At 43.3% G+C, this 18,128-nt stretch overlaps 1 protein-coding gene across 2 annotated transcripts in view; it reads right to left on the bottom strand.

The window, feature by feature from the left end:
- Nucleotides 1–18,128, bottom strand: part of LOC138615867 (protein kinase C beta type) — a 35,802-nt gene that overhangs the window by 9,314 nt on the left and 8,360 nt on the right. For both annotated transcript variants that reach the window (XM_069689741.1, XM_069689740.1), the window contains exons 3-12: nt 7,792–7,874; nt 6,245–6,356; nt 3,468–3,596; nt 2,775–2,931; nt 2,270–2,404; nt 2,000–2,096; nt 1,759–1,902; nt 1,486–1,659; nt 1,159–1,250; nt 115–177 (exon numbers count right to left, since the gene is read on the bottom strand). In XM_069689741.1, the coding sequence (XP_069545842.1) occupies nt 115–177; nt 1,159–1,250; nt 1,486–1,659; nt 1,759–1,902; nt 2,000–2,096; nt 2,270–2,404; nt 2,775–2,931; nt 3,468–3,596; nt 6,245–6,356; nt 7,792–7,874 (1,186 nt within the window). The remainder of the gene's footprint in view (nt 1–114; nt 178–1,158; nt 1,251–1,485; nt 1,660–1,758; nt 1,903–1,999; nt 2,097–2,269; nt 2,405–2,774; nt 2,932–3,467; nt 3,597–6,244; nt 6,357–7,791; nt 7,875–18,128) is intronic.

Below are 18,128 nucleotides of genomic sequence, written 5' to 3'. Positions count from 1 at the left end.
CACACACACACACACACACACACACACACACACACACACACTCCTCACACCTGTACACTGAAATGATTATACACTGTACATTTAGAGTCGAGCCGATTAAAAAAACGGACTCACCGATACACGATGCCTTTGGAGTGAAGGAAGAAAAGGCCGATGGCAATCTCAGCAGCATAAAACCTAAAACACACACAAACACCAGTTAGTACCAATGCCTGTATTTACGTAGATAAACACTGTAAGGTGTGTTAGGGGTCGACACTACTGAAATATGTTAGGTATTTTTCAGCTTTTATAAAGTCTACGGGACGTTTGTGTCAGTCTTATGCTAATATCACCTTTTTTTTTAATTTATTTTATTTTAATCACCATGAATAGGATAAACAGAAGAAACACTTCTGTATAAAAATACACGATTCGAGTTACATGCAAAGTTCAAGAAAGAATAACCTAGATCTAAATTTTGCAAAGGAACAAATCTTTCTTGTGGGTACAAAGTCCAGCAAAGAACAACAAATCAGAAGACATTTTTTACTCTGTGTAAGAAAGTAAGAACAGAAAAGAAACAACAAACTTTAAAGTGGACGTCCACTCAAGAATGTGTTTTTTCTCTGGTTCTCATAGTTGCATTTTTGTGTGCATAATGATTCATGTGGAGAGTTTAAAACTAAAGAGCTCTTTTCATATTCATCTTCTGAATGAGGAAAGTTTCTCTGTGCTCCTTAAAAAGTCTGATTTGAAGCCAAGCAGGATTTCTGACATCACAACTCGTTGAAGCTTCAAGCCTCCAGTGCACAAACACTCAGAATGGACTTCACATTGAGGTGAGACATCTTGTGTCGAGCAGATAAACCTTAGAAATGAAATAATCTTGCCTATGTATAGATTCTGGGATTTTTAATTAGGGAGAAAGAGTGGATGTCTTTTTGTTTTGGTGAAAAAAAAACATATCAGACTCACGTCACTGTTCCGAGAAGAGTATTTTTATGTGTTAATAGACGTCTGGGGGGGATCTTTAAGTGCCTGACGACCCGAAATAAAATTTAAGGAAGCCAAAGTCTGGATCACGTTTTGAGAATCAATGACTGATTATTTTATTGAAAGATGTTTTTGATGAAATCAAAACTCGATTAATTTGTCAGGGTACGTAAGTGTACTCACACAGCATGAGGCTCCTTGAACTTGCCGACCTGCTGGATTTGGTACATGAGGTCTCCTCCATTAATATACTCCATGACAAAATACAATCGGTCCTAGGAGACAAAGATGAAGAGGCAGGAGATGAAAATGAAGGAATAAATCAATCAGTAATAATCAATCAAACTTTTGTACAGGTTAGTGCAGTGAGGTGCTTTACAGGAGATTGACAAACTGATCACACGGTTCAAATGTAAACACGATAACATTTCAGATGAAACATGGTGAGAAAGTAATAATAAAACCAAAATAAGAGATAAATAAGAAGCCATGTTTCTGCGTGTGCCCTACCATGGTTTGGAAACATGAGTGCAGTTGAGTGAGAAAAGGTGGTTTTCCAGAGAGAGCGAGGACCCTCTTCTCCACCATGGTGCACTCCACATCGTCGTCCTGGATCACCACATCTTTTTTCAGGATTTTGATGGCGTACAGCTCATCTGTACCTTTCCTCTCAGCCAGCATCACCTGAAGGGAGTCAAAGAAAGGATGTAAAGCAACTTCAGACTGATTTGATGATGTTTTACACCCACTGTGCAACATCACGTGCCTACTAATGTGCCTCACCTTGCCGAAGCTGCCTTTGCCCAGAACCATGATGAAGTTGAAGTCCGAGAGCTTCACACGGTCCTGATTCCCATTGCTGTCGTACTTGCACACAGAGGAGGAGGAAGAGGAGTCGGTGGGCTTCCCTGGACCCACTCTCGCCCTCTGGACAGACAAGGAATTACAGGAAAAGTTGAATAAATGAGCAGGAGCACAAATGAAAGCTGTTGTCACGTCGCTTCTCTGTTTCTGTTCATTTCACCTCAAACTTTTGTCGTAGCTCCTCATTACCATCCTCTCCTTCTGGCTGCACGGGAACATTAAAGTATTCTCCTTCCTCCTGAGACAGCAGCTTAAACCTAAACCATGAATGAAAACATAACAATGTCAGATATGTCAATATCCAGGATTATCACCAGACTATGACAACAAAGCCGTTAAATATTCATGCCCCTCCCTGTACCTTCTTCCTTTGTTATTTCTGCCAACACCTCTGTGATTTCCCTAATTCTCCTTCATCTTGACATCTCACCATCCATCTATCCCTTGTTTCTGTAGCTCTGAGATCCCAAAGGACAGCGATCCCATGAAGTCGTTCCTGCTGGTCAAATCCCAGTCCCAGATTTCCACCGACAGACGGCGGTCCTTGTCACTTTCTTTGAGGTTGCTGAGAAATGAGAACAAAGTGGAGGGCGGTCACATGAAAGATATAACAAAGGATGTTCTTAAAATAGGTAAAAGTGAAAACCGAGATCACAGTCCTCTCCTCTCTCGCTATTTAAACTTGTAAACATCGAAGCAAATGACACTTTTTCATGCCTGTGCCTTTTCCAAGCACTCGCAGTAACCCAGAATAGCTTGAATAACAAACAGGAAAAAGAATGAGGACAGGGTCACTTGCATGAGCTCCAGTTAGCTTTGTGCTTATGTGACCGAAAATGGGGCCAAAGAGTAAAACTGAGCCAGTTACATTCAACAATGCCTGGAAATGAGTTTGTTCATCTAAAACTCATGGCACAGAAAGAAAGATGTCTCACAAAGTGAAGGTCTCGTTCCAGGTGGGGTTGAGGCAACATTTGATGGTCTTCGTCTTCTGCTTGCTCTCACTCTTGGGGTCTGGGATCAGCTTGAGTTTGACGTAGGGGTCTGAGAGGCCGTTGGGGTCCATGGGCACCAGGTTCCTAGCCTCTTTGACTGTGAGGGGTGGAGGACTTGGATTAAACATATGCGCCAGTGGGAGAAAACATCCCAAGATATAACACACTTTTAGACTGTTTAGTTTGGGCACTGTCCTTTCCAGAGGACAGCGGGAGGTGAACCTGCGAGTGTTACCACACCACATCCACATCTAACGCTTTGAGTCCCGTTCCGATGTGCCCTAAATAACTCTGGCTACATTTGACAACACTTAACAACAGTTTAGTTTCTGTTCCATAATCAATCCACAGCTGTCTGACAGAGAGAGAGCTGGCACATGGATGCATGTCCCAGTGGCAATGTGGGTCAATCGTTGGATCATTGATTGACTAATGGACTTTCCAGTTTTAGTCTTGGACTGATAGAGAGCTTTGAGAGGTGCTTAGTGTGTGTGTGTGTGTGTGTGTGTGTGTGTGTGTGTGTGTGTGTGTGTGTGTGTGTGTGTGTGTGTGTGTGTGTGTGTGTGTGTGTGTGCGTGCGTGTGTGTGTGCCTGTCTGTCAGAGAAGAGAGGTAACAGACAGCGAGCCCTCACTGGTGACGGTGAGAGAGTCCACTGTAATCTGGGCGGTGATCTGGATGCGTCCTCTCCTTTCTGTGTGATCTGTCCCGCACAGGCTCGGGACGTTGGCCACACATCGCTTGTGGATGTTCATCATACAGTCTGAACACCGAAAGACAAAAAAAAAAAGCACAAGTTAATTTGTCTTTCAAATCACAAATCCGCCTCAAAGCCTCACAATCTAAAACCCTGTATGCTTAAAGCCACAATTAATTATTAGTAGGCTTCACATTATTGCCATATTAAAGGTATTTAGTGTTTTAGGGTTGCACTTAAACATGAGGGGGGCTAATAAGAGAGCATTGAAAAAGAAGGGTCAAAAAACAAATCATTAAAGGAGGCGATATTCAAACATCAAGTAAAAGAAATACAGGCTCTTATACTCCCCACGATGCAGTTAAGTAGCATCTTTTTGTTAGGTCCTCCCATCTGATACAAAAAAAACGTTATTTTGAACTCCATAACAACAGTTTTAACACAGGCTTTCCTTAAAGTCGCGCTCAGATTACAAGATGTTAGCTGCGATGTTCTTGTCCAACACCAACCTTTGCGAAATGAGACAAAAACTCCAGCTCGTGGCCACATCTCACTGTCGCTCGTTCAATCAGAGCAACCAGAGACGCATCCTCACCTGCTCCGAGAGCCGTCATGGAGGCTCTGATATTATAAGATGCTCTTGTATACAGTTGCTCTTCTAATTAGAACCGAATACCTGACCATGAACATCACAGCTTCAATTTGAAGTGACTTTACACTTCTTATGCGAGTTACACGAGTACAGATTTCAGAAATCTGAGACCAAAAGAAAAAAGTCACTCCTGTGATAAGTGCATCTAGTCTGAACTCAGTTTTGCAGTGTGCGCATCAAAATGCCAACAAGACAGAAGATAAAGTAGAGACGGTTGTGTAGTGAGAGCAGTGATTTTAGTATTTTTGAAGTCTTACAGCCTGAGCTTGGCATCACAGTCACTCCCTGATGGTATCACTGGGTTATCTCGTCAGATTTTTAAGAAGTCCCTCCAGAGATACAGAAGCCATTACAAAATACGCTGTACTTCCTCTGACTGCTAAACAACTTGTATATGTCTAACTGGTAGAACTGATATTTTCCATCCCTGACTCTTCAGGCAGTATTTGTTGCAAGATTACTCAAGATGGAAAAGTCTGCAGTGGGAGCAAATGTGACAATCAATGAAAAATATGTAAAGCGTGCTGGAAATGACACCTCGGTTGTTTACCAGCTTGTCATGACACTCGGTAAGAGTTTAATGAGCCTCCATCTCCAGTGCCTCTTGTGTCCCCACAATCCACTGAACACTAGTATATATTTTGTCCCTCTTTGTAGCCATGATGTTCATTTTGTTTTCTCCTCTCTTCCAATGATGCAACACTTTGACCTGCCTTGTTTTTTATTATCTTTCAAATACAATTTTAATTTCATCTTATTTTAATGTTTATATACCCTACTGTAAAGCATTTTGAATTTCCTTTTGTCTCAAAAGGTGCCAAATAAATACACTTCCCTTTCCATGCCTGGTCTGCACCGGCTCTAACTGGCACACAGTTAGTGTATTGTGTATTTGTTCAGAGAGCACTTAATAACTAGTCTTTTTTTTAAAAAGGTACACTTAAAGATGAAGTGAAAATAAAAATACAGCTACACAAACAAACACAGCGAAAGGTGTATTTTCTAATGATAAGGAGCAATAAAAGATCGTATGCTGTTGCCAAGTCTGTCCACTAGATGGCAGACCGCCCTGCTGTACAAAGCTCCACTCTCAGATCAGGGGGTGTTGTAGTTCTGAAGAGGTGGAGAGTGAGAAGTTGCTCCATTGCTTCTGTATGTTTTTGTATGTTTTCCGTTCAATGAGAATAAATCTTTTCATTTGATAATTTCTTCTGGTGAATTTGACTTCACATCCTCCAGCAGGCTGAACACGCCTTTCATTTATGTAACTTCATCTGGTTGCTCTCAGCTCCGCTAACCATTAAAACTTTATACACTCTGAGGAGAGATGGAACAGAAAGAACAAGTAGCACAGCTTAAATTGTTTTAGGGGACAATTTATAGAAGAAATATAAAATAAAAGTTCCTAAAGGACAAATTCACATTTTGTCAAGTATGTACCGTATTTTTCGGACTATAAGGCGCACCGGATTATAAGGCGCATTAAGCAAAACAACACAGTCCGGTAAATCAAACTCAGGGCGTGGGCTGCCTTACATGAATGCACTTTTAGTTTAGACATTACATTCCTGTTACGGGCCGATCAGGTAGTGACACAGCGTACCGTAATGCTCCGAATATCCACTGAGCGGAGCGGCTTCGTTGCTTACCAAAGTCGTACTTACACATTTCGACAGATTTTTGAGCGCATTGTACCACATAAAATCGATCAATAAGCACAACAAGTAACCATACATAAGGCGCGCTGGATTATAAGGCGCACTGTCAATTTTTGAGAAAATTTAAGGATTTTAAGTGCACCTTATAGTCCGAAAAATACGGTAGTTAAACAATAGCCGGCGGTCTATATAACCACTGAGACAGGTCTCACTCAACACGTCTCATGGTACAAACCTTCCACTATTTGTGTAACAGGCTTAAACACACACACACACACACACACACACACACACACACACACACACACACACACACACACACACACACACACACACACACACACACACACACACACACACACACACACACACACACACACACACACACACATTTGTGTACGTACGGTCGCATTTCATGCCCTGGTGTAACAGCCCGTAGAGGAGAGAGCCACAGTGGTCACAGAAGGTGGGGCTGGAGTAAGTGTGCACCTTAAACTTGTGTTTACTACGAGGATCCTGCAGAAAAAGAGAGGAGAGAGAGGAGACTATTAATTAGAGTAATCCTGGTGGTTCCAGGCGTCTCCATGCATCTGCATGGAGTCTGCAAAAGATGTAAAACGGCAGCTTCAGATACTCTCAGTTGTCATTTTAGGTGATTTTTAAAATCATGACTCTCCCAAATTACAATAAAACATGTTCTCACGTACCTCTAGGGGTGTTAAACCATGCAGAGTATACAGACAGCAGATCATTTCAGCCATCTTTGATCGCTCAACATCTTATTTCAAAACCACCTCAATTATTATGATGCCAAAACCTTGTAACATTCATTTCTCTGGGGCTGCTTTTCATATCACTGAGAAACTGGCAGCAGCGATTGGCTCCCATCCCAGGTAGAAGTGTATTGGTGAGGTCAGCCACTGATGTTGGGTGATGAGGGCTGTGGTCATACCACAGATGAGGTTGATGTCAGTGCTCCCTGAGGGTCAGCTAAATTCTTTAAAACCGAGGAAATCATTTCTTTCCATATGGACGTGGCTTTGTTCAGAATGAAATCATCACTCCACTTTTCCCTTTTCAGTGCTTCTGTCTGAGACTTGTGATGCCTCCCCAGCACAACAAAGGTAAAAGGAATTCACGATTTTCTCCTATTTGCATTAACCGATCTTTTAATTATTGCCTCCTTTATAACAGAGAGCAACAATAACACTATTGAGAGAGAAAGCAAATGGAGAATTGACTGATTTTGGACGATGCACAAAAATAGGAAATAACAAAACAGCTTTGGTGATATATTAAAAACAACAGAAGGCCGAGGAGTTAGAGATTAACACACATCAGTCACATGACTACAAAATCCATGCTGACTCATAAACGGTGTGCAAGTGAATGAGACATATTGGCTCATTAACCTGAGGCAGCCAGGGAGAATATTTTCCCTTTACGGACACGTCTTAATGGTATTCGGGGGGCTGAAGTCAGCAGGAGAAAGGGCAAGAGGTTGGGGAAGTGTGTGTGTGTGTGTGTGTGTGTGTGTGTGTGTGTGTGTGTGTGTGTGTGTGTGTGTGTGTGTGTGTGTGTGTGTGTGTGTGTGTGTCAATTGCTGACCTCGCTCATTTTCTCAATAACCATCATTCAACAGCAGAACAACCACATGCATAACCAAATATTTAACTTGGAAACAAGTGGAGCGAGTCGCTTCATTGAACACCAACCCCGCCCCCCACCCCCATCCCCAACACACACACACACACACACACACACACACACACACACACACACACACACACACACACACACACACACACACACACACACACACACATCCCCCCATAAAAGACTCCTTTTTCCGAAGGATTAAATGAAGCGATCTGTGTAGATCTTTTCTAAATGTGAGTAAGCATGTGTGTGTGTGTGTGTGTGTGTCTGGTTGTACATTTTCTTTACTTACATCGGAGGCAGGTCCCTTGTCGGCCCCCGGACAGGAAAAGGTGACGAATTCATGACAGCGTTTATGGACCACAAAACAGCACACTGCCAAAGGAGGAGAGAAAAAATGAAAATATCAACTCCAGCTTCTTGTCGGTGCCAAATGAAGCAAAACAATAGCAACACGGAGATGAATCAATACATCAATTATTTGGAATTAGTCATTGCACAATAGGCTCTTCATATTTCAGCATTTTGTTCATCTTGCTGTGGACGTCTATATTTAGTGTTGTTGCTTCATTTTAGATGGTTTTCAGTTGCATCGTAGCATGGTGGGACGTCTCACAATCACACCCCATAACATTAAAGCTGCGACAGGAAACTTCCCACGTTAGCAGCTTCAAATGGCAGCAGGCTCCAAACCTGGTGATTTGACTGCAAGTTCCTGCTCGCTGCCTGAAATCATTCAGGGAAACGAGTTCATACTCTCAGCCTGAAACAGCACATGGTTACAGAGCCCCTTTTTGTAAGATAACGAATCATTTCATAAGGAAATGGAAGACAGTAGTAATTCTTGAGCTCTGTAGACGCTCACTTGATGGTTAAACAAAAAAAAAATAATTTGATTTATTCGTGTGACAAATTCAATTAAACATCTGATAAAATGTCAAAATAGTAGTAAACGTTTATCACAGCTTTTCAAGCTAACAGTCGAGTCTCTTGTTCTGTCCAACCAGAGAAAAAAATAATAATACCAGAAAATATTCACATTTCAGAAGCTGCAGACCAGGACAGTTTTAATATTTTTAGATTACTTGATCATTAAAAAACTGATGTCAATTAATTTTCTGTCAGTTAACTGATTAATATACAAATCGTCTCAGATCTATACTTCTCTGTAGTGTAAAAGGAATAAAAGCAATCTCATGATTACAGGCACAATTTATACATTAAAATACATTAATAGGCACAAAAAAGACACAATGACAAGAAAGAATGACTGTAGTTGTATTTCTGACCTTTTGACTAAAAATCAATAAATGATACTGCTAGTTGTTCACCCCACAATGTTAGGACCTCGTATGCTCTTAAGAGTGAGTGAGCCACTTAGTCAGTCAACAGAAAATCAATCAGCAGCCCTCACGTGATCAATAAATACTCTGGTTTAAGTCATTTTCAAGTAAAAATGCAGAACACTCTCTGGTCACAGCTTCTCAGTTGTTTATCGTTTTATATTATTGTAAATTGAATATTTTGACGTTTTAGAGCTGCTTAAACAGAACAAGAGATTTCAATATCACATGAAGGTCTGAGAAATTTTAGGAGATTTTTCTTTATTTCTGACAATTTATAGACCAAATACATGAAGAAAATAAAGTAAAAGTAATTGCTAATTAAAACTGCAAGCAGTGATATGCAGGCCCTCGCACGGTGCACGTTGGGCAGCCAGTGGGTCGGGGCCAGTATGAAAAGTGTCATTTCCAGTTGCCACCAGGGGGCGCTATGACTATGAGCGAATATTACCATGCAGGTGTCTTCAGGGCAGGGCTGTTATCAAAGATGTAATGTTTGGAGAAGGTCGGTCCACGTACATAAGATTTAAAGAAAGTTGTACTTTCATGGCAAGACGCTCAAAATGGCCACCACGCCACGGGCACACCCATCAACGAAAACAAATTCTTTTGATAACTTTTCATCCCAAACATGTGAACTGACTTAATTTCAAGTCGGTCCGACAAAATCTCTAGGAGGAGTTCGACAAAGTACAAGTGTGAATCGCCAAAAATGGCGACTAAATTAAAAATGGCGGACTTCCTGTTGCGTTGACGTAATGGTGCAATGCAACTTTTTTGTACATCTCGGTGTGATACACGTGTCCACCGAATTTCGTGCATGTACGTAAATGGAGCCACCGGGGCATCTGTGTAGGGGGCGCTAGCGAGCCATTTGGCCACGCCCACTCGCGACTCTACTAAAATAAAAAACATTTCGCCAGGAGACACGCGTGTACCAACTTTCATGAGTTTTTGAATATGATAAAACCTTCAAAATTGTTGTTCTTTGAGGAGAAAAATAAGGAATGAAAAGAATTACAATTCCTTGGATAACAATAGGGCTTTCGCACCATCGGTGTTCGAGCCCTAATTAGATTAATTTGTGATTATCTCCATCTTTGACCAGAGATCCTCCTGATTCAATTAGGGATGGATCTTAATTTAAAAAAAATTGTTGAATAACTATTTAAAAAGGTAAAGAATCTAAGAGTTTATGCGACTATTGTCTTGTCCTATTTCCCTTGTTTTACCAGCGCCTGGTCGCAAAGCATTACTACTGCCAGAAGGTGGCGGTGATGTACCTACAAGCTGTTTGTCAATTGCTATTGTGCAACAAAAGGTGGAGAACGTTACTACCAGGCTTCAGAGTTTTATCAGCTAAAACGTAAGCAGCACTGGGAGATTAGATGCTACGGTACAAACAGAAGAAATATGCAATGACTTCTACAGCCGTCAAAATGTTCTGTGGAACTACTTTGAAAAAATAAATAAAAATAAGGTGCAGTAAAAACCCTGCCAGGTAAAGCTATTATATCATGAATTTACCACATCTATGCAAAGTCAGTTGAGCGGAAAGCACTGAGCAGACGGGCCATACACAGCTCAATAATCAATGACTAGCTTTGTCCACCAGATGAAGTCAGTTTGAGGTTCGACGAGCAGAGCAGACAACAGCCCCCCCATCTCAAAGGATCTTTGAATAATAGTCAAATAGTTCCCAGCAAAAATCTAACAGTAGTTTTGCTTGAAATGCCCATCCACTGCACATAAGAAACACATCCATGAGCTTGTCTCACTCTGGGTCAGATGTAAAAATGTATTTATATAGCACATTTAAAAACACAACAAACTTTGACCAAAGCACAGTGAATTAAACAGTCCAATTGATTCAATAAAAACAATTCAAATCAAAAGCCAGATCAAACCAACACAAAGTACACAATCATGTAGGAGCAGTAAATAAAAATGTAAATACTGCTTAATGTGGAGAAGCCAGTGAAAATAAATAGTTCTTTAAACAGCGTTTGAACGCTGGTATGGAGGTAGAAGACCTGCTGTGCAGGGGAAGGTTGTTCCAGGGCTGCAACAGAGGAGGCTCGGTGGGCGCATGGAGTCAGTTTGGATCGAGGAACAGCTAATAGCTGCTAGTCAAGGAGCTGAGTGAGCAACATGAGGTATCGGGCTGCAACAGGTCAGAGAGATAGGCAGGGGCTGCTGCATTTAGACACTTAGATACGAACAGTAAAAGTTTAAACTGAATCCTATATTGAGCAGGTAGCCAATGTAGTGATTCCAAGATCGGTGAAATCTGTCATAAGTCATAAACCTCGCTGCAACAATCTGCACAACTGAAGCCGGGATATTAGAGTCTGGCCTATTCCAACATACAAAGAATTACAATAGTTCAACCTTTAAGTGAAACTCATGAACGACCTTTTCATGTTTTTTTTTAAGGAGAGAAAGGGTTTGACCTTAAAGCTCTTAGTTGAAAGAAACTGGCTTCAACAACAGATATAATTCGGAGATCTAAGTTGAAAGAGGACTCAAAAATAACACCCCGATTCTTTATATGAGGTTTACAGTAGGTTGCCATCGAGCCAAGACTAGATATAAATAAAGGACAATCCATCCTCTTAAATTTTAATCAATCACCTCCTACAGACAAAGACGTGAACAGGACCGACACTAGAACTCCATTTGGATAAATAGGGCAGATCAGTGTGGGACAATCTTCTCTACAGAAGCTTGACTTTGTGGTTTAACCTCATATCACTGCTGTAGTTTTACAGACAATCTTGTGTAGTGCTGATTTAAACCACTTCCACTTTACAGTGACTTGCAGTGTTTCCTAAAAATGCAATTGAGACATTAATATACTTCTACCAAACTGACAAACATGATCAAAACAATATTAATATGCTGCAACAGTAGTCAGTCCCTAATAAAAATACACACACACACACACACACGCATGCACGCACGCACGCTGTGACATTACGCTCTGCTTTAATCTTAATTATTCACCTTCTCATTACATTTTCATGAGGCACCGTGGCAACGGAGGCACTTTCCACAGGTCTCCAGCAGTTAAGCAACAGAGTGCTCATATTTGTGTGCATGTGTGAGAGTGCGTGTTCATTTGTGCAGAAGTGAGGCCGAGTCACATCAGTCTGATTTCAACTCAAACAGATACCATTTGTGAGGACCAATTTGAGTTTTAGGCCCCGGGAGTGGGGACATTTTTTGGAAAGCGAGACTAGGTAGGTAGGTATTTACTTTATTAATCCCCGAGGGGAAATTTTTTCGCTACAGCAGCATACATACAGAAGCAATAAGACAATAATAGAAAAAATAGAATAAAATAATAGAATAGAGTAGAATAATATAATAATAGAAAAGCAATAAAATAGCAGTAAAAAAATATAAAATGCACAGTATATACAGTACATTACAACAAACCAAGAAACACAGTCAACACATATATATATACCTTCTTAACCAGTTTGTTAAGTCTGTTGGTGTCTCCGGCTCCAATGCTGCTCCCCCAGCAGACCCCAGCGAAGTACAAAGCACTGGCCACAACAGACTGGTAGAACATCTCCAACATCTCGCTGCACACATTGAAGGATCAAAGTTTCCTCAAGAAAAAGAGTCGACTCATCACCTTCTTGTAGACAGCATTGATGTTGGTCTTCCAGTTCAGTCTGTTGTCATGGAGACACCAGGTACTTGTACTCCTCAACCATGTCCACCTCCTCTCCCAGAACTCTCAGCGGTTGTGGAGCCGTCGTCTTCCTCCCGAAGTCGACCACCATCTCTCTGGTCTTGGCCACGTTCAGGAGCAGGTGATTTCTTCCCGCCCACTCCACAAAGTCCTCCACTACTGCCCTGTACTCATCCTCCCGTCCATCCCTTATACATCCTACCACTGCAGAGTCATCAGAGAACTTCTGCAGATGGCAGGACTCTGAGTTGTACTGGAAGTCAGTTGTGTATAAGGTGAACAGGAAGGGAGACAGAACAGTTCCCTGTGGAGCTCCAATACCACTGACCACCGTATCAGACAGCACACTGCCCAGACGGACAAACTGTGGTCTGCCTGTCAGGTAGTCATTGATCCAGGAGACGGTGGGCGCGTCCACCCCCACCACCCGCAGCCTCTCACTCAGTAGCAGTGGTTGGATGGTGTTGAATGCACTGGAGAAATCAAAGAAAGTGATTCTCACAGATTCACCGGTTCCATCCAGGTGAGACTGAGCTCGTTGCAGCAGGTAGATGATGGCGTCGTCCACTCCCACACGAGGCTGGTACACAAATTGTAGAGGGTCCAGAGAAGATTTCACCAGCGGCCTGAGGGGGGCGAAGACCAGCCTCTCCAGCACCTTCATCACATGAGATGTGAGGGCAACCGGTCGGTAGTCGTTGAGGCCAGATGGAGTCGTCTTCTTGGGGACAGGAACCAGACAGGACGTCTTCCACAGCACCGGGACCTCCTCCTGCTTCAGGCTCAGGTTGAAGAGGTGTTGTAGGACCTCAGCCAGCTGGACGGCGCAGGTCTTCAGGACCATGGGGCTGATGCCGTCAGGTCCTGCAGCCTTGCGCTGGTGGATTCTCTCCAGCTGTCTCCTAACCTGGCCAGTCGTCACAGAGAGGGGGGTGAGGGGTGTGTGTGTGTGTGTGTGTGGGGGGGGGGGTCGAGGTGTCGATGGAGGAAGAGCCCTTTGAGATTGAGGGCTCTATGCAGTTCACCAGGGGGCGCAGAGGGAGGAGGGGGGGAGGCAGCAGAGGTGTTTTGGAGGTGTGAGGTGTGGAGGAGACAGATGAGGGTGGTGAACTAAACCTGTTGAAGAAAGTTTAGTTCATTTGACCTCTCCATGGAGCCCCCTAGTTGTCTCTCTCTCCCTTTGAACCCAGTAATCTCCTTCATACCGGTCCACACCTCCCTCGCGTTGTTCTGCTGGAGTTTGGCCTCCAGCTTCCTCCTGTAGGAGTCCTTGCACTCCTTGAGCTTCTCCTTCAGGTGGCGCTGCACTCTCCTGAGCTCCTCCCTGTCCCCAGACCTGAAGGCTGCTTTCTTCTTATTAAGAAGAACTTTCAGGTCACTGGTGATCCACGGCTTATTGTTGGGGAAGCATTTTACAGTCCGGGATGGTACGGTGGAGTGTTCACAGAATTTAATGTATTCCGTGATACAGTCCGTCACGCTGTTGATGTCCTCCCCATGTGGTCCAAACAGCACATTCCAGTCCGTGGACTCAAAGCAGTCCTGCAGGGCATCTTTAGCCTCCTGTGTCCACCTCCTCACAGTCCTGGTGGTCACAGGCTGCCTCTGCACCAGGGGGACATACCTGGGAGTCAGCAGGACCAGGTTGTGGTCTGATCTACCAAGGGGGGGAAGGGCAGTAGGACTGTATGCATCCATGGCATTAGCATACAGTAAGTCCAGGGTTTTATTGTTCTGTGTGGGGCAGTTCACATACTGGTGCAAAGTTGGCAGAACTTTATCCAGACTGGTTAAAGTCTCCAGTAACTGCCAAAAATGCACCGGGATGCTTAGTCTGCAGTTTAGACACAGTGGAGTGGATGGTGTCCACTGCTGCCTCTACGTCAGCTGATGGAGGAACGTACACAGCGATAACAATGGCGGACGTGAACTCCCTCGGTAAATAATATGGGCGCATCCCCACGGCTAGCAGTTCAATGTCCGGGCTACAAAAACGTTCCTTCACACACACGTGGTCGGGATTACACCACCTCTCGTTCACATAGACTGCAATCCCTCCACCTTTCTTCTTACCGCTCCGAACAACGTCTCTGTCCGCCCGAACAGTCCTGAAGCCGGGTACGGCCGCGCTGTGGTCCGGGAGATGTGAGTGCAGCCATGTCTCGGTGAAACACATGATGCTACACTCCCGGTACTCTCTCTGGGTCTTTACCAGCGCGCCGAGCTCGTCCGTCTTGTTGGCCAACGCCCTCACGTTCCCCATTAAGATCTCCGGTACCGCTGGTTTATATTTCCTCCTTTCCGCCTTCAGCTTGGCTCCAGCTCTGCAACCCCGTCGTCTTCTCCGAAGTTCAACGGGGATCTCAGGCCTCGCTCCGGGCAGCAGCAGTAGAGGGCTACTCAGCGCGATCAGCTGATCACGCGAGTAAACAATAACAGAGCCCCCAGCCAGAAACGTGGAAAAATTACGGTCCATTACGGACCGTTAACTTAACACACGAGAGAAAGAAAAAAACAACAACTCCAAAGAGAGGAGAAAGGCTTAAAAAATACTAATAATACTAATAACAAGGGGAGGGGAGCTGCTGCAACAGGCTGCCGCTAGCGCGGCGCCATCTTGAAAGAGACTATTCTGATCAGAAAGAGCTTCGGAGGGCGGTTTGAGGGTTCAGGTTAGGACCAGGTTTAAGTCTGGGTTGGGACACGAGTTGGCGTTCTGTGAAGGTTGAGGTTAAGGCTAAGGGATTTGGGATTATGCCAATGAGGGTCCTCACAAAGACAGAAGTAGAAATGTGTGTGTGTGGCAGGAAGGGATGGGGGCACAGCTGGGTTTGAAACAACGTGAGGGGGTGGAGATTCATTTGTGTGTTTGCAGCTTGTCAGAACGACAGAAACAGAGAAGTGGAGCAGCAGCAAACACTGAAGACTGTGGTCGCGCTTTAAAGCTTTTTGTTCATAAATCTGCTCTGTCACCCTGCGCATCTGCGCATGGACACGCACATGGACACACGACTGAAAGACAGGCCTAGTGACCTGGTGAGGAGGTCTTTGCTCTGTTACTTAGCAACCAAGATGGGCCTTATAGTCGGGTCTTCACACACCGCCCCATTTCATCTGACTGACGGCTTCACCAGCCAATCAGAGACGATCCCAAAAAGATTCCTGCGATGGACTGCCAGGCTGACAGCGGGCCGACACTTTCAACAGGAGGAGCGCTGGGCAATTCCTCCATGTTGAATGGTTAGCAGTTCACAAACCAGACAGGGACACTTCATAATCATCATGCAGGCCTCAACATGCCTGAATAAACTAAAGCAAAGAGATAAAACTATGCTACCGAATGGCTGTCTTAAGATTCTGGCTAATGCCGCATTCATGTCAGACCGAAATTAAGAGCAGGCGGGTCAGAAAAAAGGTTCACGTCAACTTCACCTGTAATTAAGAGTTGGAAATATCAGGAATCTAAGTAACGATCTCTCCCAATATTAGACAATATGGCTGCTAAACCTCCTGCAGTTACACCAAACTAAAAGCCAATAATGTCACTGAACAATTTACTCAGCTGAATTAAAGAGGAGTTATACCCATTGTTTTTTGTATTTGCTTCTAAGTTTAAACAAACTACACGCAAGCAGCCCTAAAAGAGAAGACAATGTCTGGTTATTCAAATATAACATAATATCCAGGTTTTGTTTGTTTGTAGGGTTTTGGCCACTTGGGATAAGCAGCTCAACGTTATCATTGTGTTTCTGTCCACTTGGAGAATGTAAGTACAACTTTCAGTTTAAGCTCTGTTTTTAGTCTCCACCAACTCCTGAGGCAAATATAAGGCTAAATGGTCAATTATGTTCACTAGCTACTCTCTGATTAAGCCTGTCGTAAGTCTGTAAGTGTTCAACAGTGGGTCTTTGGAGCTTTTGACTGAAAACAGGGCAATGACAGCAAGAGGACCAAAGCTATAATCATGTCCCCCTGGGATCTGCACTGGACAAAGTAACTGTTTGTTTTCACAGCCGCAGCCACGGCACCACCAGCGTATCGCACAATCAATATCTTAGAGTGGCTAGCATGTCATCCAATCAATAACAAAGACACTATTTCAACCGCTTGTTGGTAAGTGATCAGGATTAAAAAAAATCAACCACAGCCTTGATGCAATTTAAACCAATAGAGGCAAATTATCCTCAAGATTTTCACATTTCATCTTCCTTATGTCTCTTGACTGATGGACAACTTTATTTGGTCACCATAACAAAATAACAGTGGATACACAAGTCAGGCAGCTCACGGCAGATAACACAAACTAGCTCACATTCATAGTTCATGTTAGAGCAGTTCAGGGGTCCACCTGACCTCCAACTATGAAAAACATAACACAACTTCAAACAATCAGTGACATTAATAAGTAAGATGAATATACCGAAACCAGCAATGCAGTCAATACGGCTTGAGATAAAACCTATAAATTAATTTTTTTTTATTAAAGAACGCTTGTGAAAATATCACTCATCATTCAGAGTTTCCCAGCAGTAAGCACTAAAGACCCTTTAATCATTCTGTGAAGCATCTTAATGAACTGGTCACTCGCACCAACCAACAAACAGGTAAATTACCTTTAAACTCAACTATTGTTTGGACTCTCCTTCTGAGCTCTAAAACAGTCTAATGAATGAGGAGTCAGCACAATGAATAGAACCAGCCTTCTGAATGAACTTAAACAGAAAGGACTGTTCTTGTCATTGGCAGCGATGCTGCTGCCCCAACACACAGCAGCACAAAACAAGGCCCCGGCAGTTCAACTCTGATAAGCAGACCGAGGAGCAGATCGTATCGGCTGCCAAAATGTAGAGGCCGGTGGGGCGTGAGGTGGCCGGATCGGTGGAAAATCATAGGCTCCCTCGGGAAAGGCACAGACGATGTTTCACTTTTTGGTTGAATTACGAGAACAAATATGAGTCAGTAACAATAGACCTGAAAACACACGATAAGAACATACTGAATAATGAAATACTGATTGCTTTCAATGCAGTTTAAGTTGCAACATGTTCAATTTCAACTGTGCGGTCCATCTGTTTTGGTATGTCCCCGTATGACCGGTCAGAAAAACAACGCATGGATCAGATCCTTTGGTTCACACGGGAATATCTGACCTACTGGAAGGATTACAGGCGACAGTATGACTGACTTTGGTGATCTCCTCTCGTTTGGTTTATGACTTAATACCAGAAAAACAAACACGATAAACATCTTACCTGATAACCATCAGCGTATTAGAATTGTCATTTCAATTGCATCATAGTCATATGCGATTTAGATTACATTTTAGAGTTTTACTTTCATACATGCATCTGTCAGCCAGATCACAAATCTGACTGCGATGCAGATTTGTTTCCTGAGCTACAAGCAAACCAGGCCGTCCTGCAGTCTCGAAGGAGGAGGCAATGCAGCTGAAGCTGTTTGCCAGAAGAACAACTTATGCACTTAAGCAGTTTAGCTACAACCATTGCTAGTGTGTACACGCACACAGAAACCTCATCCGGCTTGTCAGATGTCTTTTTGCTACCATTATACTGCAGCAGG

Source organism: Brachyistius frenatus, unplaced genomic scaffold (assembly GCF_029030835.1).
Source record: "Brachyistius frenatus isolate BFR_SWC_R1_liver_20210118 unplaced genomic scaffold, ASM2903083v1 Contig_7, whole genome shotgun sequence".
Taxonomy (NCBI): domain Eukaryota; kingdom Metazoa; phylum Chordata; class Actinopteri; family Embiotocidae; genus Brachyistius; species Brachyistius frenatus.
This window is presented reverse-complemented; position numbering and strand designations above follow the sequence as displayed.